The sequence below is a fragment of the Neopelma chrysocephalum genome, unplaced genomic scaffold (assembly GCF_003984885.1).
Source record: "Neopelma chrysocephalum unplaced genomic scaffold, ASM398488v2 Primary Assembly neopelma1_26, whole genome shotgun sequence".
NCBI classification, from domain to species: Eukaryota; Metazoa; Chordata; class Aves; order Passeriformes; family Pipridae; genus Neopelma; species Neopelma chrysocephalum.
In genome coordinates, this window is record NW_020897695.1 from 1,667,187 (window position 1) to 1,680,815 (window position 13,629).

Here is a 13,629-nt window from a genome sequence, read left to right on the forward strand (position 1 = left end):
TGTCACATGCCAAGTCATCATACTTCATCATATTACAGCAAATGAAATTATTGACAGTTGAACGCTAAGTATATTCTTCTGTCCATTAGCAGCAAAGCTTTCAAATAGGACACCGCCACTACATTCAGGGTGGCCTGGCAAAATTTTCCTTTCACCTTGATTAAGACTTTCACAACTCACATGGTCACCCTGCAAAGGGAAACAGATGAAATTGCAGCACCCAGTAGAGTATCAGCCATAGTCTTTCTAAAGTCTTTCCCAGAGTAATAGGCATTAACTTCACAGTTAAAGGTACTGCACGCTAGGAAAAAGTTCTGACTTAGACCTCTATTTCCTGGCTCCTCTTTCAACAGCTAGTTTAGGCACTTGCACAGATCTTTCACCTAGAGCCTGGGTTTTTTTCTGGTTCTGGTTATTATAGCATGAATAGAACAAGAAAGTTCTATTCTAGAAAAGATAGTTTACTCTTTCATGAAGGCCTGGAGATTCATAGTTGCAAAGTGGTCCTTTTGCAGGCAGAATGCTACAGTGAAGCCACAGGTTTCTAACCTCACCACAGCATAGAGAAGCATGAAGACATTTCATTGTACACCAGTGTGCTTGGATGTCTGTAGGAAACACCTTGGTAGAGCATGCACAGAGAATCAGAGCCTCTGGGACAGGATCCCTGTCCCTCCCCAGAGAAGCTCTGCCCTTGGGAATTATGCTAATGTGTACTTCTGTACATGACAAAAAACATACTGAAAAGAATCCAACAAACGGCCATGAAGAAGGGACTGGAACATGTCTTCTGTGAGGAAAGGCTGAGCAAGCTGCGAGTGTTCAGCCTGGAGTGGGGATTGAACAAGGATCTTATGAATGTATATATGTATCTGAAGGGAGGGTGCAAAGAGGATGGAGCTTCTTGGCTCTTTTCGTTGGTGCTCAGTGACAGGACCAGAGGCCAGGGCACAAACTGAAACACAGAACGCTCTGTTTGAACATCAGGAAAACTTGTTTCTGCTGAAAACTGGCACAGGTTTCCCAGGAAGTGGAGCCTCTATCCTTGGAGATATTCAAAAGCCCTCTGGACATGGTCCTGGGCAACTGGCTGTAGATGGCTCTGACTGAGCAGGGGAGTTGGACCAGATGACCTGCAGAGGTCCCTTCCTACCTCAACCATCCTGGAATTCTGTGACGCTTCACATACCTGGAGCCACAGGGATGACAGATGGCTACTCAGCCTAGCACTGGCTGCAACTGTCAACAATGGGTTGTCCTTGTTTTCCACTTCATTTATGAAAACGTTAAATAGTCCATGTTCCTAATTGTGACCCCTTAATTCCTGACTACTAGCTATTTACTATTTGGCTACCTTTCATCAAATTTGTTGATATTAACTTTCAAGTCCAGACAATGTTCCCTGCTGCTCATTTTTGAGAGATTCTCTCATATATATAATATATAATTGTGATATAATATAATAAATGTAATATAAATCAGAAGTCAGCTTCACTCTTTGTATTCACTATTTCTTGCAAAATTATTTTGTTTAATGATACAATCTGATCTTTAAAAATGACCTGTTACTTGTTTTAACTTGAAGAGCCACATTTCAATTTGAATTGTGCCAAAAAAAAGTCCTGTTGTGCTGAAATAACTGGTAAAATCTCCATTGACTTCAGAAGCACTCAGATTTTTTTACTTGCATAAGGTAGAATTACATCCAAGTGGCACAACTCAAGTCAAGATGGAAATAAAGACATCTGCATGCATCAAAAACATGTGCTGCAGTTTTTCAGAAAAGCATAATACTTCTCAGGTCTGCCATACAGCACATCTGATGAACATGCCTAAGGCTATCATAATTTTTCCCACAGAGGTAAGGAAGTCCACGAGAAGCAGAATTACTTTCAATATCATATGCTTTTTTAGTAAATACTTTGGTAATATTTTTTTAGTACAGTACAATTTATTAGGCTTTATGGCAAGCAGTAAATTAATAAGACCTACGCACTGATTTTTTTTACTTTAAGTAGAAAGATCACAGCCCTCTCAATGTAACTCAGCAACTGTAAATTACTGTTAACAACTAGATGAGAGAGAAGGAAGTGGAAAAGTCACCTCCACATTGATGACAGTTTCCTATTCTTCCTTTGTGGCTTTTGGGAAGGAAAGCTTTCAAATAAAATAAATAAATAAAATAAAGAGGAGAATAATGTGTTAGAAACCCTCTATTTCTACCAGGGCTACCGAGGAGTTTGTAGCTCACCATCAAAGGAATTTGTTACCATGAGCAGGATTGTCAGCCACTATGTTGTTAAAATACATTTTTCATGAATGCAAATGTATTTCAAAATCTTTTAAAATCCAGGGTCGTAAAAACAATCCCTCACAGAGAAAAGTTTTAAAATCAAGTTAATATATCTTGTTTCCACAATAATAATCTCGTTGGCTCCATAAGAATACAAACCCTACTGTGTGTTGCCACTCCTATATCAGAAAAACAACTTTCTAGGCCAGTATCAGGATGCTTTCCAGAGTGAGCATTTACAAAATGCAGAATATGGTCACATACATGACACTTGACCAAACAGAAGACCCATATGGATCTCACTTTGGATGACATTAGGAGAATTCCTGCAGAAGTCCATGAATGTGCTTGGGTACAAAATCAATGTCATTAAGAAGAGGATACTGGAAGGCTAAGGGTTGCAATCTCACACTGATCTGGTGTGGCACAGGTAGTCCTCAAATGTTTAAATAAAAAACTTACGTTTACAGCACCAGTGAAAAATCAGATCTGCTGAAAGGACGTACAGAATCTGCTTACACTAGCAGCACAATAGGAGCAAATCTGGAAAACTGCATAGTTGGTTTTGAGGAGCCAGTGCCCGCATTGTACATGTTCTATATCTGGAGCTTTCCCCCGACCGGCTACAGTCTGTTCTCGTGCACAGAAGGCCCGTGAGCAAGTCAAAGTGCCTAAGACAGACCTGGAGCACCATCCTGCTCTTTTGCCTTATCTGAAGGAAAACCCACTCACACGCTCTGGGATCTCTCTGCAATGTGCATAGAAGTATGGCAAATGGGTATGGTCAGAAAATATGCCGTAAAGCAGGTTCCCACTCTGGACTACATCACTGGTTTAGGCACAGCCTTAGAGACTGGTATTGATGCAGCTGTTTTTGAAGGAGAGGTGAGAGGACATGTGATGCTAATTTAGGACATTTGATGCTAATTTAGTCAAAAAGCCAATTCAGGCAGCAGAAGTAAGATATAAGATGTGAAAACAAGAGTGAATGTGGTGACATAAAATGCAACCTCCTTAAAGACTTGAAGAGCGATTTGGGAATCGCTCTTCAAACTGACCGTACAGCCTGTATAACACCTCTGTGAGCATTAGGGGTTGCAAAGCTATAAGAAAAAAAAGTGCAGTTCAAATAGAGCATGAGAGTCATGGGAGACAAACCACACTACTTAACAAGAAAAAAGAAAGGGAAACTGTACCAATGGCTGAGGTAGCTTCATATGCTGCCTGTAGGGATGAGAGTGATGGCCCTAAGTGGATGGTGTTTTGGGACAGAGAAAGACACGCAAATTCAGGTGTGATGGAATAAACGAGGAGAAGACCACATGACAGAGTAGCTATGGAAGTAGCTGGGGGAGAGACACATTTTACAGACAGTGATCTGGAGGCAACAAAAGAGAAGTGTCAGGGAGAACTGAGAACCAGCAGCAAGAGCATCAACAGAAAGGTCAGGTTTATAAAGACTAAACTGAAGGTGCTTCTTTGTCCACCTTTGAGGTGACATGAAGCAGTATGAGCTGATGCAGGCACCCAAGAAGTGGCTGAAGGCACAATATGTTTCCAGAATGTTCAGAAAGATGCAGGTACTGCTGGATTTGCGGGACAGCTGATGTGGGAAGCCATGTGGGTCCCTGAGCCCACTGCTGTCCCTGGTTGGACACAGGTGGTTGACAGGAGTTGAAGGGAAGGAGGAAGCAGCTGTAGATCTCAGGGGTCAGGCACAACAACCAACAATGTCTCACCTTGGATCACAGCTTTGTCCCTTCTGGTTCCACTCTTTGCCTGCAGCCATCAGGGCATCAGAAAAGCAAGCTCTGCAGTGCTTTGCAATGAACGTCACATAGACATGGTCTAAAGTGGCTAGAGACAAAATAATTTTCTGCCAGCTATTTATATCCTTGAGCATAACATTTTATTATGGCTTTTTGGATAGCTACATATTTTACCAAGACCTTTAAAATAATTCCAAGAATTTGACACGCTGTTTTCCAAGAAGAGAGCAAAGAATTCCAAAAGGTGTTTTACATGCTGTGAAATTGCAGGTTCTTTCCTTTGTTCTAAATTTACTAGTAATTAATTTCCTCTAGCAATCCCATATTTGAATCTTGGCACTATAAAACTGAGGGGCTGAACACAAGCCTTCAAAGGCAGACGGCTGATGGGCTAATGCAGAGTACCCTGTAATAATTCAGATTTTAGTTTTTGAGGAAGTCTTTCAGTAATCTTATCATAGCCTACGTGAAAAACTAGCATCTGGCTGATTAAATAAATGATGAAAATCAAACTACAGGGAAGAATTTATAACTATATTTAGCTTTTCTGTGAAAATAATATACATTTTCCTCAGTTCAGCCTTTTACCCTGTGTTTTCAGGCACAAAGGCACTAACCTAAGTTTACTTTCCAAGCAAAAGGGAACACAAAGTGGAAATAGTGCAAGCACTGAAAAAACAGATTCATAACACTTTTCACTGTTAGTAGGGCAAGGCATACCTACACTATTTACTTTCCTATGTCTACCACCAGTATTCTGTTTTAAAACACACATACCTACATTATATCCTTATTTGTAGACCTGTCACCCCAAAGTTTGCAAGGTCATTAATACAGAAAGAATGTAGTCTATCATTTATAAGACATTTCCAGCTGTAGCAGGTTTGCACTGAAACTGCTCACAGTTGGTTTCAGGAGTTTTTCTCCCCTTTTTGACATATTTGTCTCCCCATCAAAAAAAGCAGTTTTGCTGCTTTCTGGATTCAAACTAAAGCAAACTGCTGGCCAGGCTGAAATCAGTTGAGAAGCAATGCACTTTAAAATGCAAAAGGCACTGAAGGTACTGTAGCTTTTCTATACTCTAGGGTGAATCTCACCATCTGCTGTGTTTGTGGCTGAGACTGACCTCACTTTGTATTAGACAAAAGTAATTGTGGGGATCAAAAGTAGTTTACACAGGGAAAAATGTTCGTGACAAATCTGCAGGCGGAACACAACGTCTGCATAAAAACCAGTAAGCATCTAGGAGGCATTTATTTTTATTCGAAGGTGATGAGTATTTTACAGCCCAGTGAAATCCTCTTCAGTGAACACTTCGGCTCTGGGATCCTTCTCCCACAGACTCAAGTGTCTGCTTCCCAACCCTCTCCCTCTTTATTCAGCCAAGGCTGAAAGCCACCAATGAGTGAAGTAACTGTTCTCCAAATTTACAAGTATGAGCTATTTTGCCAATTCCTGCAGTTGTGCACTGAAGAGGCTCAGCAAACACACCAACCTGCCAGTCACCAGCCTATTAACATCTATGCAGAGGAACAGTGCTGTTCCCAAATCGGAATCCTGCTCCTTCTCACGAAGCAATTTTCTACTGAGATTTCTAACTAAAAGGAACCCAGTAGCTTTCCTGCAAGTAAATAGCTCATTAAGGCTGGAAGTAGGGTTTGTGTGCAAAGACTGTCCTATGCAAATCGGAGCTGATGAGCACTTAACTAATCTGTTTACAGACCAGAGCTGCTGGGCAGGCCTCAGCGATTTTCTATCAAAGCGAAGAACCATTCTTTATGGGCATCTGGTTGTCCCTGAATTGGTAGTTTAAGCATATACCCGTGCTTCAAAGAAAGATCAAAGGATTTATTACTTCTAAATGAGTGCATTATTTCCACTTACTACTTTATTGTTTGCAATGTGTTATTAACAGCACCATGGTAGGGTTACCTTAAGACTCGGGTTTCTCATAGATTCCTGAATGTGATTTTAGATGTTATATGTAGCCTGTAGTATGCAGGCTGTTACACTGATGGAGAAGGAAGTAAAATACTAGCAAACAGATTAGAGCATCCATTTGTAGAAAACTGAATTAAAAAAAAAAATGCAACAAAGCAAACCAGCTATATTTTAATACAAATAAATGGCTGTTTTTAATTTTTACTGTAAATTTAAACAATGAGTGTGTTAAAATTACAGACAGGTCAATGGACAGAGCCAGTTTTTGGCTCCTCTTCATATGAAAAGAAACCCACATTGCTCCCTCTCTCAGAAAAAAAGCTGAGATACCACAGTCATGAAGTAGCACAACGATCAGTTCTCCTGTTACCCCATAAATGCCTGCCATCCCCATCCTTTTGGCTTACTGTTTATAGCTCCGTTTACTTATTAAGTCTGGAAGAAACAAGGGAGACACATTAATTATGTGCTTTCTGGCACTATTGGGAGCACATGGAGAGCAACTAAGACCTAACATCTTATTTGCAGGCACACTGAAGGCCTACAGTCAGCTAGGGCACAATACTGGAAAACGAATTTTTGGGAGGAAGTGCAGAAGTGAATTCCAAGCAGCCAGGGCCAAGGCAGACAAAGCTGCCAAAACTAGAGCCACAAGCGGCCCCAGGGAGAGTTTGGAGAGGCTGGTGTGATGTTTATTGCTCAGACAGCAGAGCTGGGTGGTGCGATGCGGGACAGGAACTGCATTCTGCCGGCTGTGACTTCAGTGGTAGTATCTAAAGATGTCTGCAGACTCAGTGTCTCCGTCTTTATCATGGTGCCGGAGGGAGCAGATTGCGGTTCCCTTATCTGTTTTACAAGGAACTACCTTTCCCTGATAGACCCACTAGGTCACACAGCACAAGATGTTGCTTACTTCTCTTTTATTAAACACGGACTCCGTTTGCATCCACATAACCTAACACAGTTATCTACCCAGGGACAAGCAGAGGAAAAAAAGTCACAGCAATGGGAGGTGGGGACAGGATCCAATGGCTTTCCAGTGAGACTAACGTGTTGGCATCAGGTCCTGTGACCTACCAATCTCCATTTGTTTAGTGGTGTTTTTCTCCCCATGTCCTGACAAGGACCAGAAATCGGCTATTTTTAAGCATGAACAACAAATGTAGCTCTAACACAGTCAGATACAGGAAAAAAACCCAAACAACTGACACACTGCAGATTCCTGGTGCCTTGCAATATATAGGTTCAAACAAGGTAGAGCTTGTATGAGAAGCTTTTAAGCAGAAATGGAGAGGAATCTAAGCATATCTTAACTCCCCGTGTCTGAAGCTCCGGCTTCAATCAGCAGAGAGTGACTGAACTCAGTCTTTTTTGTGGACTGCAGCTCGACTGCTGCCTGACACAACTACACAACACCAAGGGGACTTTCTCCTAGGCATCGTACAAACAGAGGAAGAAGCAACAGGTCACAGATTGCCAGGAGGATGCTGGAAAACAGGTTACAACATCAAATGCATTAGCCTACTAAATACTGGTCACTGAAAGCTTCCAGGCTCTTAAGCCACAGAATAACATGACTGGAAAGCAAAAATGACCCACTATTGCTAGCCACAAACCACACAGTTTAGGTACTGGAAACAGCCTGTGTTACACAGCACTGCTGCCCCAGTATTTACTCAGGAAAGCCTCTGGGACTCGATAGCTGCAGATACAAAAATGCACTAGCTTACAGCTGGCTCAGGTATGCCTGCAACCAGTGGCTACAGCTCAGTTAATGCTGTTAAATCAGTTGGAATAAAGGACTCAGAACAAAGTAGGCAGCTCAGAGAATTTAAGGAATATTCTTTAAGTTATTTCCCACATCCCTTTCTTCCCTACAGCTGCTGGTGCCCTAAGTTGCTTGCATAAATACAAGCTAATATTGTCATGCATCTCAAACTGGAAGACAGCAGCAACACTTGATTCTGGCCAAATAAAGCTTATGCATGACCACATTAAAGGCTACTACTTTTGTTCTACTTGTCTGCTTTCTCCTTTGAATTTCAACAAGACAAAAATACAATTAATTTCTTTTCTAAAAATACTATAAGGACTGAAATGTAGTATAACAATATTTGCATTTCTTTGCAGAGTAGCAGCATTTCAGGTACAGACAAATATCTTTTTATCAGTTGGATTTCAGTTGGTTTTGGCCAGTCCTCCAACTCTTTTTGAAATCAGTGAACTTCATAAAACATATGTTAGCACATTTATTATCTCCATTTACACCCTTTACTCTAACAAACCAAAGTCTGTCATCACTAATGGAGGCTCAGTAAAACTAAATGAAGAAACAGACTGAGTTATTTCTTACTTCAAATGAAAATCCAGACCTCATCTCAGGGTCAAGGTCAAAAGGAAGAGTTGGGTGTAAATGCAAAAAGAGCCAGACGGCTTTTAATTATACAGTAGTTGTTACGAGACATTTAGTACTTCAGAAAGGTTTATCCACCTGTTCCAATTTACCTTACAAGCCATGATGAATGCCAAAACCAAAAAAAAAAATTACTGCCATATGGATGCCTAGTTCATACATCTACTGAACGCACCAACCATATAAAAATACTCATTTTCTGTCTCCTTAAGAAAACTTTGTAATGGCTGCTATCATTCTTATTGAAAAAAATTTAATGTGTAATCGTGCTAGAAGACTGGAGAGGTTGTGACAAATCACAAACAGAAAGCAGCAAATCTCGAAACTACCAGCAACCTTTAAAGACCACACATCCATTATGTTGTTGCACAGAACAGCAAAGACATTCTTGCTATTGAAAGCTTGAGCTTTTCAGAAGCACCGTTTATTTTAATTTGTAGATGCTGAAGTAAACTTCTCCTACTCCTGAAATATAATTTTTCAGTTTTGCCAGAGTTGCAGTAAGAGTTCTAAGAACTTGATACTGAAGTCCATGAAGTCTACAAGTCCCTCAAACTTCAAAAGGGTCTTAGTAATCCTTAAGTCTAAAATACTGCAGAGAACCCTAGCTCCACATGTTGTGTCAGTGTACCAAGGAAACAAAGCAGAGGTTTCCAAACTGCTTCAAAGTTTCCACAACTTACCAGCCAGTCTTGTAAAGACAGATAATATTCTCAACTTTTCCTGAGAAAAGCTGGATTACATCTATTTTTATATGAGGGAGGAGAAGACTATGATGATGTAAAGACCAGTCAAAAGCAACAGGTCCAGACTGTGCCTGGATAGATTTTGTCTTATAAATCAAGCTGGTAGACTAAAAGCACAGACAGACATCTATTGCCTAAATACAGGAATCCTTGTACGATGGCAGCCCTTCTCTGCTTGCTTCAGGGGTGGCCCCAGTCTTTCAGTTCCATAAACCATTTGATAAAAGCTCCTTGTGGCAAAGAGCTGTAAGATTTAAACAGCTGAAAAGACAGGTAGTTCTGTTCTCAGGCAGGCAGGGACAGCAGCTATTTTTTACCCCTCAGCATCTCACTCCTCCAGTGTGGGATACGGCTGGGGTGGAGACTAGCAATATGAACCTTCAGCAGCTTGTGCTAGCTCCTTCCTCTCACAGCCACCACAACTTCTCATAATCCTAATGCCAGTAATGTGGTACAACCCCTGCCAGAGCATTGTGCTTGAGCTTCTCCACAGCTGCATCTTGGCCACATCTGCACTGTAATCACGTGGGCATTCAACACACACTGTGAAATCTTGGCAGTATTGTACTGAATGGTCAAATTCTCATTGACTAAAGCAGAGCCAGACTACCACGTATAATACTTTTACTTGGTCAGAATACCTCTCTTCCTCCTGAGGCTTGTAAGAGCCATAAATAAAGTTAAAGCAATATAGTACTCAGTGGTTTTAACAGAAGGCCTCCTCTGTTAAACGGCCACCAAAAATAGTTGCTTAAGACTGGTTATACCGAATCATAAATGACAGAAGGCTGCTGAGGATTTTTTTAAAAACACATCACTACTTTTATTGGTTGTCAATGTTTTCCTGTTAGTCAATAAATGCATTTGATATAGGTGAGTTTCCAAAGTAAGCATGATGGGAGGGCTGGTTTAACATTCAAACTAATTTAAAAAGAAGTCACCTCAAGTTTCCCTTTGGGATATTTACAAAATATGTTGTTAATTTGTTGCACCTAATTTGTGAGTATGCACTGAGAGGTAATTAGTGTGGAAATTCAATCAATTTTACCATCTTTCTGTTCAACTCAAAAAATTACAGTTTTCTGGCAGTGACAACAGTTTTAGTATTTGCTTAATTTCCATAGATCAGGAATATACCCCAAGCACAAGATACATTATAAACATATGCACACGCAGAATAGCCATAGATAGCGTGAATACCATCACCACTATATGTATACAGTCACACAATATTCCCCTGCAGAATTTTTAAAAAAAATATGTATTCTAATATAAATCATATTACTGGCTGCAGGTATTGGACATCATTGAAGTTTTCAAGGCACTTTCTATAGTAAGATTTATTTAAAAAGTTGTTTCTAACTTTGCCAAACTAACTGCCTGTTCTACAACTTTATATGCTGGCTGTCTGCCCTGAAGCTGGGGTTTTGGTTTTTTGCTTGTTTGTTTGTTTAATTTCAGTCAAAATCCTCCTCCAAGAAGGAGACCACAGAACACTTTCTTGGTTTGCCAAAATGGCAGTCTGGCAGCCTCTCCTCCAACTTGAGCACCCTATGCTCTGGAGTGAGAATTTAAAATTTGATGAGAGGTTTTGAGGAAGGAGAAATGAACCCCAGGAAGCCTAAGCTACAAGCCTCTGAGAGAACCATAAAAATAACAACGAGGTTTTCACATACTTAACAGAGACTTTATGATTTCAGAGGCTAAAAGTTTCGAAGACTGGGTCTCACTGAGCATATTCTCTTCCGTCATGACTCCCAACAATTGTATGTGCATATAATGTCTTCAGAAAACAAATGACTATGCTTCCTTTAAGCCCAGGGTTACAGGTAAACCCAGGGTTACCAGCAAACACTTTCACAGCAAATGCTGCTACAGGCTGGGGCGGACAGTAGAAAGAAGCATCTCTCAGCAGTCCAGATGATGCCAGCCAAATCGCAAAATCATATAAAGAGGCTACAAACTTAACCAGACACTCCTACAATTCCTTGGCTATAAACTTAACCAGGACACTCCTACAATTCCTTACCTCATCCACAATAAAACTTCTAAATGAACAAGGATCCCATTGGCAAAAACATCCTTCACTAGTTGACCCCAAATTTGTTACAAGCCTAGATCCATCCTTTGTGAGGCAGGAGTCCCATAGGAAAAAAAAAGTTGTAATGTGATCTTGTTACCAAAGGTAAAACCACACATCTTCAACTATGGTTCCATGTTTCTGTGTTTTCCAGCATCAGAGTGATTATGATGTTACTAAGTTGTTAAAATACAGTATCCAAGTTCTCTGACCATTCATAAAATTGAGCTAATTCATGTCCGCAATTTTGATAACCTAATGTGCCCATATAAAAGGATCCATCATACAATCAAAACAGGACTGTAAATGCATAATTGATCGTTACGCTTAGAGCCTAAATGTGTGTAGTTTTAGCAAAATCAACATGAGTACTTACAAAGCCAAGTGTGTACCTGTACTCTTGCAAAACCAAGGAAACAGTAAATGGTTAAGGTAATACATATGCAAATATATTACCATCTGCATTTCTTCAAGAGCTTTTGAAAAGCTTGGTTTTGCAAGATAAGCTGGCAACTTGTGGAAAACCAAGCAAATTAAAAAATAAGACCACTTAGTACAAATTTTGGTTACTACTGTGTGTACAAGACAGCATCAAAACAAAATGCAAATAATCATACAGTAAGTATTTACCAGTATAGATTTTATTTCTTTTCAAAATAATGGGGTTTGTTTAGATTTAAAATAAATCAGTAATTAACTAAAACAAATGTACACTTTGTTAGAACTTCTGGTAAGTGCCCATCTTGGGTTCTGAAAATGTGTGACAGAATACAAGAAAATATAAAGTTGGGTTAGCAAAATACAATAACGGAACTTTACAAGAGGGACACACATTCTATATTATTTTAACTAAGTCTATCAGTTAAACGTGCTGTAACAGCTTTCCACTTAGAACGAGTGCCTATAAACTTAATCTGCAACCTGAATCCCAGGACAAATTCACTTCTGATCAACCCAAGGCTAGTAGGTCCAAAGAAAAAAAAAATCCATACCAAGCTGTGTTTCTTCATTGAACAAATATTCCCTTTTTCCATAAAGTATTAATTTAAAATTTTAATAGATCACTATATATGATAAAATCACAATAAAACATTCTCTTATTATTCATGATTCAACTACCTTTGTAGCCATAATGTAAGTTATTTTATACGCAAACAGTTAAGTGTTTAATAAAAAAAATTCTTATTTACTGCATCTAGTGAAAAAAAAAAAATTGATGGTTCTTAAAAAAAAAAAGGACTTGCTGTTGGCTATTGCCAAACAATTCCTTCCTGTGACTTGCTTTTTTGAGAATTATGACGAAACTCTGGAGTTTGTTGCGATCTAGACAACCAAAGATGATTAGTCTGTATGGGAGCAGGATGCACAGTACTTGATTAAACCCACAAACTTCTCAAACGAGCTATAAGGATAAAAGAATGTGTTTTGTTATTGTGTCCATTTCCAAAGGACAGCTCACAAGGTTTCCTCCTCACGTAAAAACTGGAACACAGCTGAGAAGTCTTTCAGGGCATAGCCTTTGGCACACATCATCCTGTAGATCTGATGTGCCTGGGATCCCAAAGGAACTGGTGTCATCGAGTTAGTGGCAGAAATCTGGGCCAAGCCAAGATCCTGTGGGGAGGAAGAAGAGAGAGGAAGAATGGAAGGAAAGAAAAAGAGAAAAAGTCACAGGAGAAACAATAAATAGCCATGTACATATTATAGGTTATTTGGTTTCCAGTGTGACAAGAACTCTACTGCCAACAAATACAATACTCCAGCCTTAAAATTTCCATCCTGGAAGAAGTGAGTCTTGTTTAGTTTTTATTCTTTAAAACAGTAATTCAATGTTATTCAACAGAAAAACCTCAAGCTTTGCCAGGCAGACAACCACCTTAAGAACAGGAGGAATTTTAAGATTCTAGATCACTATCTAACCTGGTAGCAAGACTCAGACTCTTCCCCACTGTGTTAGGTCATCTCCAAAAAGAAAATCTCCCTGGCTATTCACTGAATCTTTCAGAACATAGGTTCTAATAGCATCATTTTCTTGTTTGGGCAAGAGGACTTCTTTATTTCTAGAAACTGGTTACGAGTCAAGCAGAAGGAATTTAAAAAACAAGAAAATTGAAGCCACTTAGCATACATACATTTAGCGTAATGTAACCAGTTAATAGAAAAATGAGAAGCATAGGCCCCTTTGTGAATATAAACGGTTTGGAGCCTTAACTGGAAGGGTCTTCATAGGAGAGATGATCCAGCCCTCTGATGATCTTCATCGCCCTCCTCTGCGCTCACTCCAGCAGGTCCCTTTTCCTTTTACGTTGGAGGCCCCAGAGCTGGATGCAGCACTCCAAGTGGGGTATCACAAGAGCAGATAGAGGGGGAGAATCACGTTCCTTGCC

At 39.9% G+C, this 13,629-nt stretch overlaps 1 protein-coding gene across 2 annotated transcripts in view; it reads right to left on the reverse strand.

The window, feature by feature from the left end:
* Window positions 1-11,865: 11,865 nt before the first annotated feature.
* Window positions 11,866-13,629, reverse strand: part of HIBADH (3-hydroxyisobutyrate dehydrogenase) — an 85,728-nt gene continuing 83,964 nt past the window's right edge. For both annotated transcript variants that reach the window (XM_027675294.1, XM_027675295.1), the window contains exon 8: window positions 11,866-12,856. In XM_027675294.1, coding sequence (XP_027531095.1) covers window positions 12,698-12,856 — 159 coding nt within the window. In that variant the 3' untranslated portion in view covers window positions 11,866-12,697. The remainder of the gene's footprint in view (window positions 12,857-13,629) is intronic.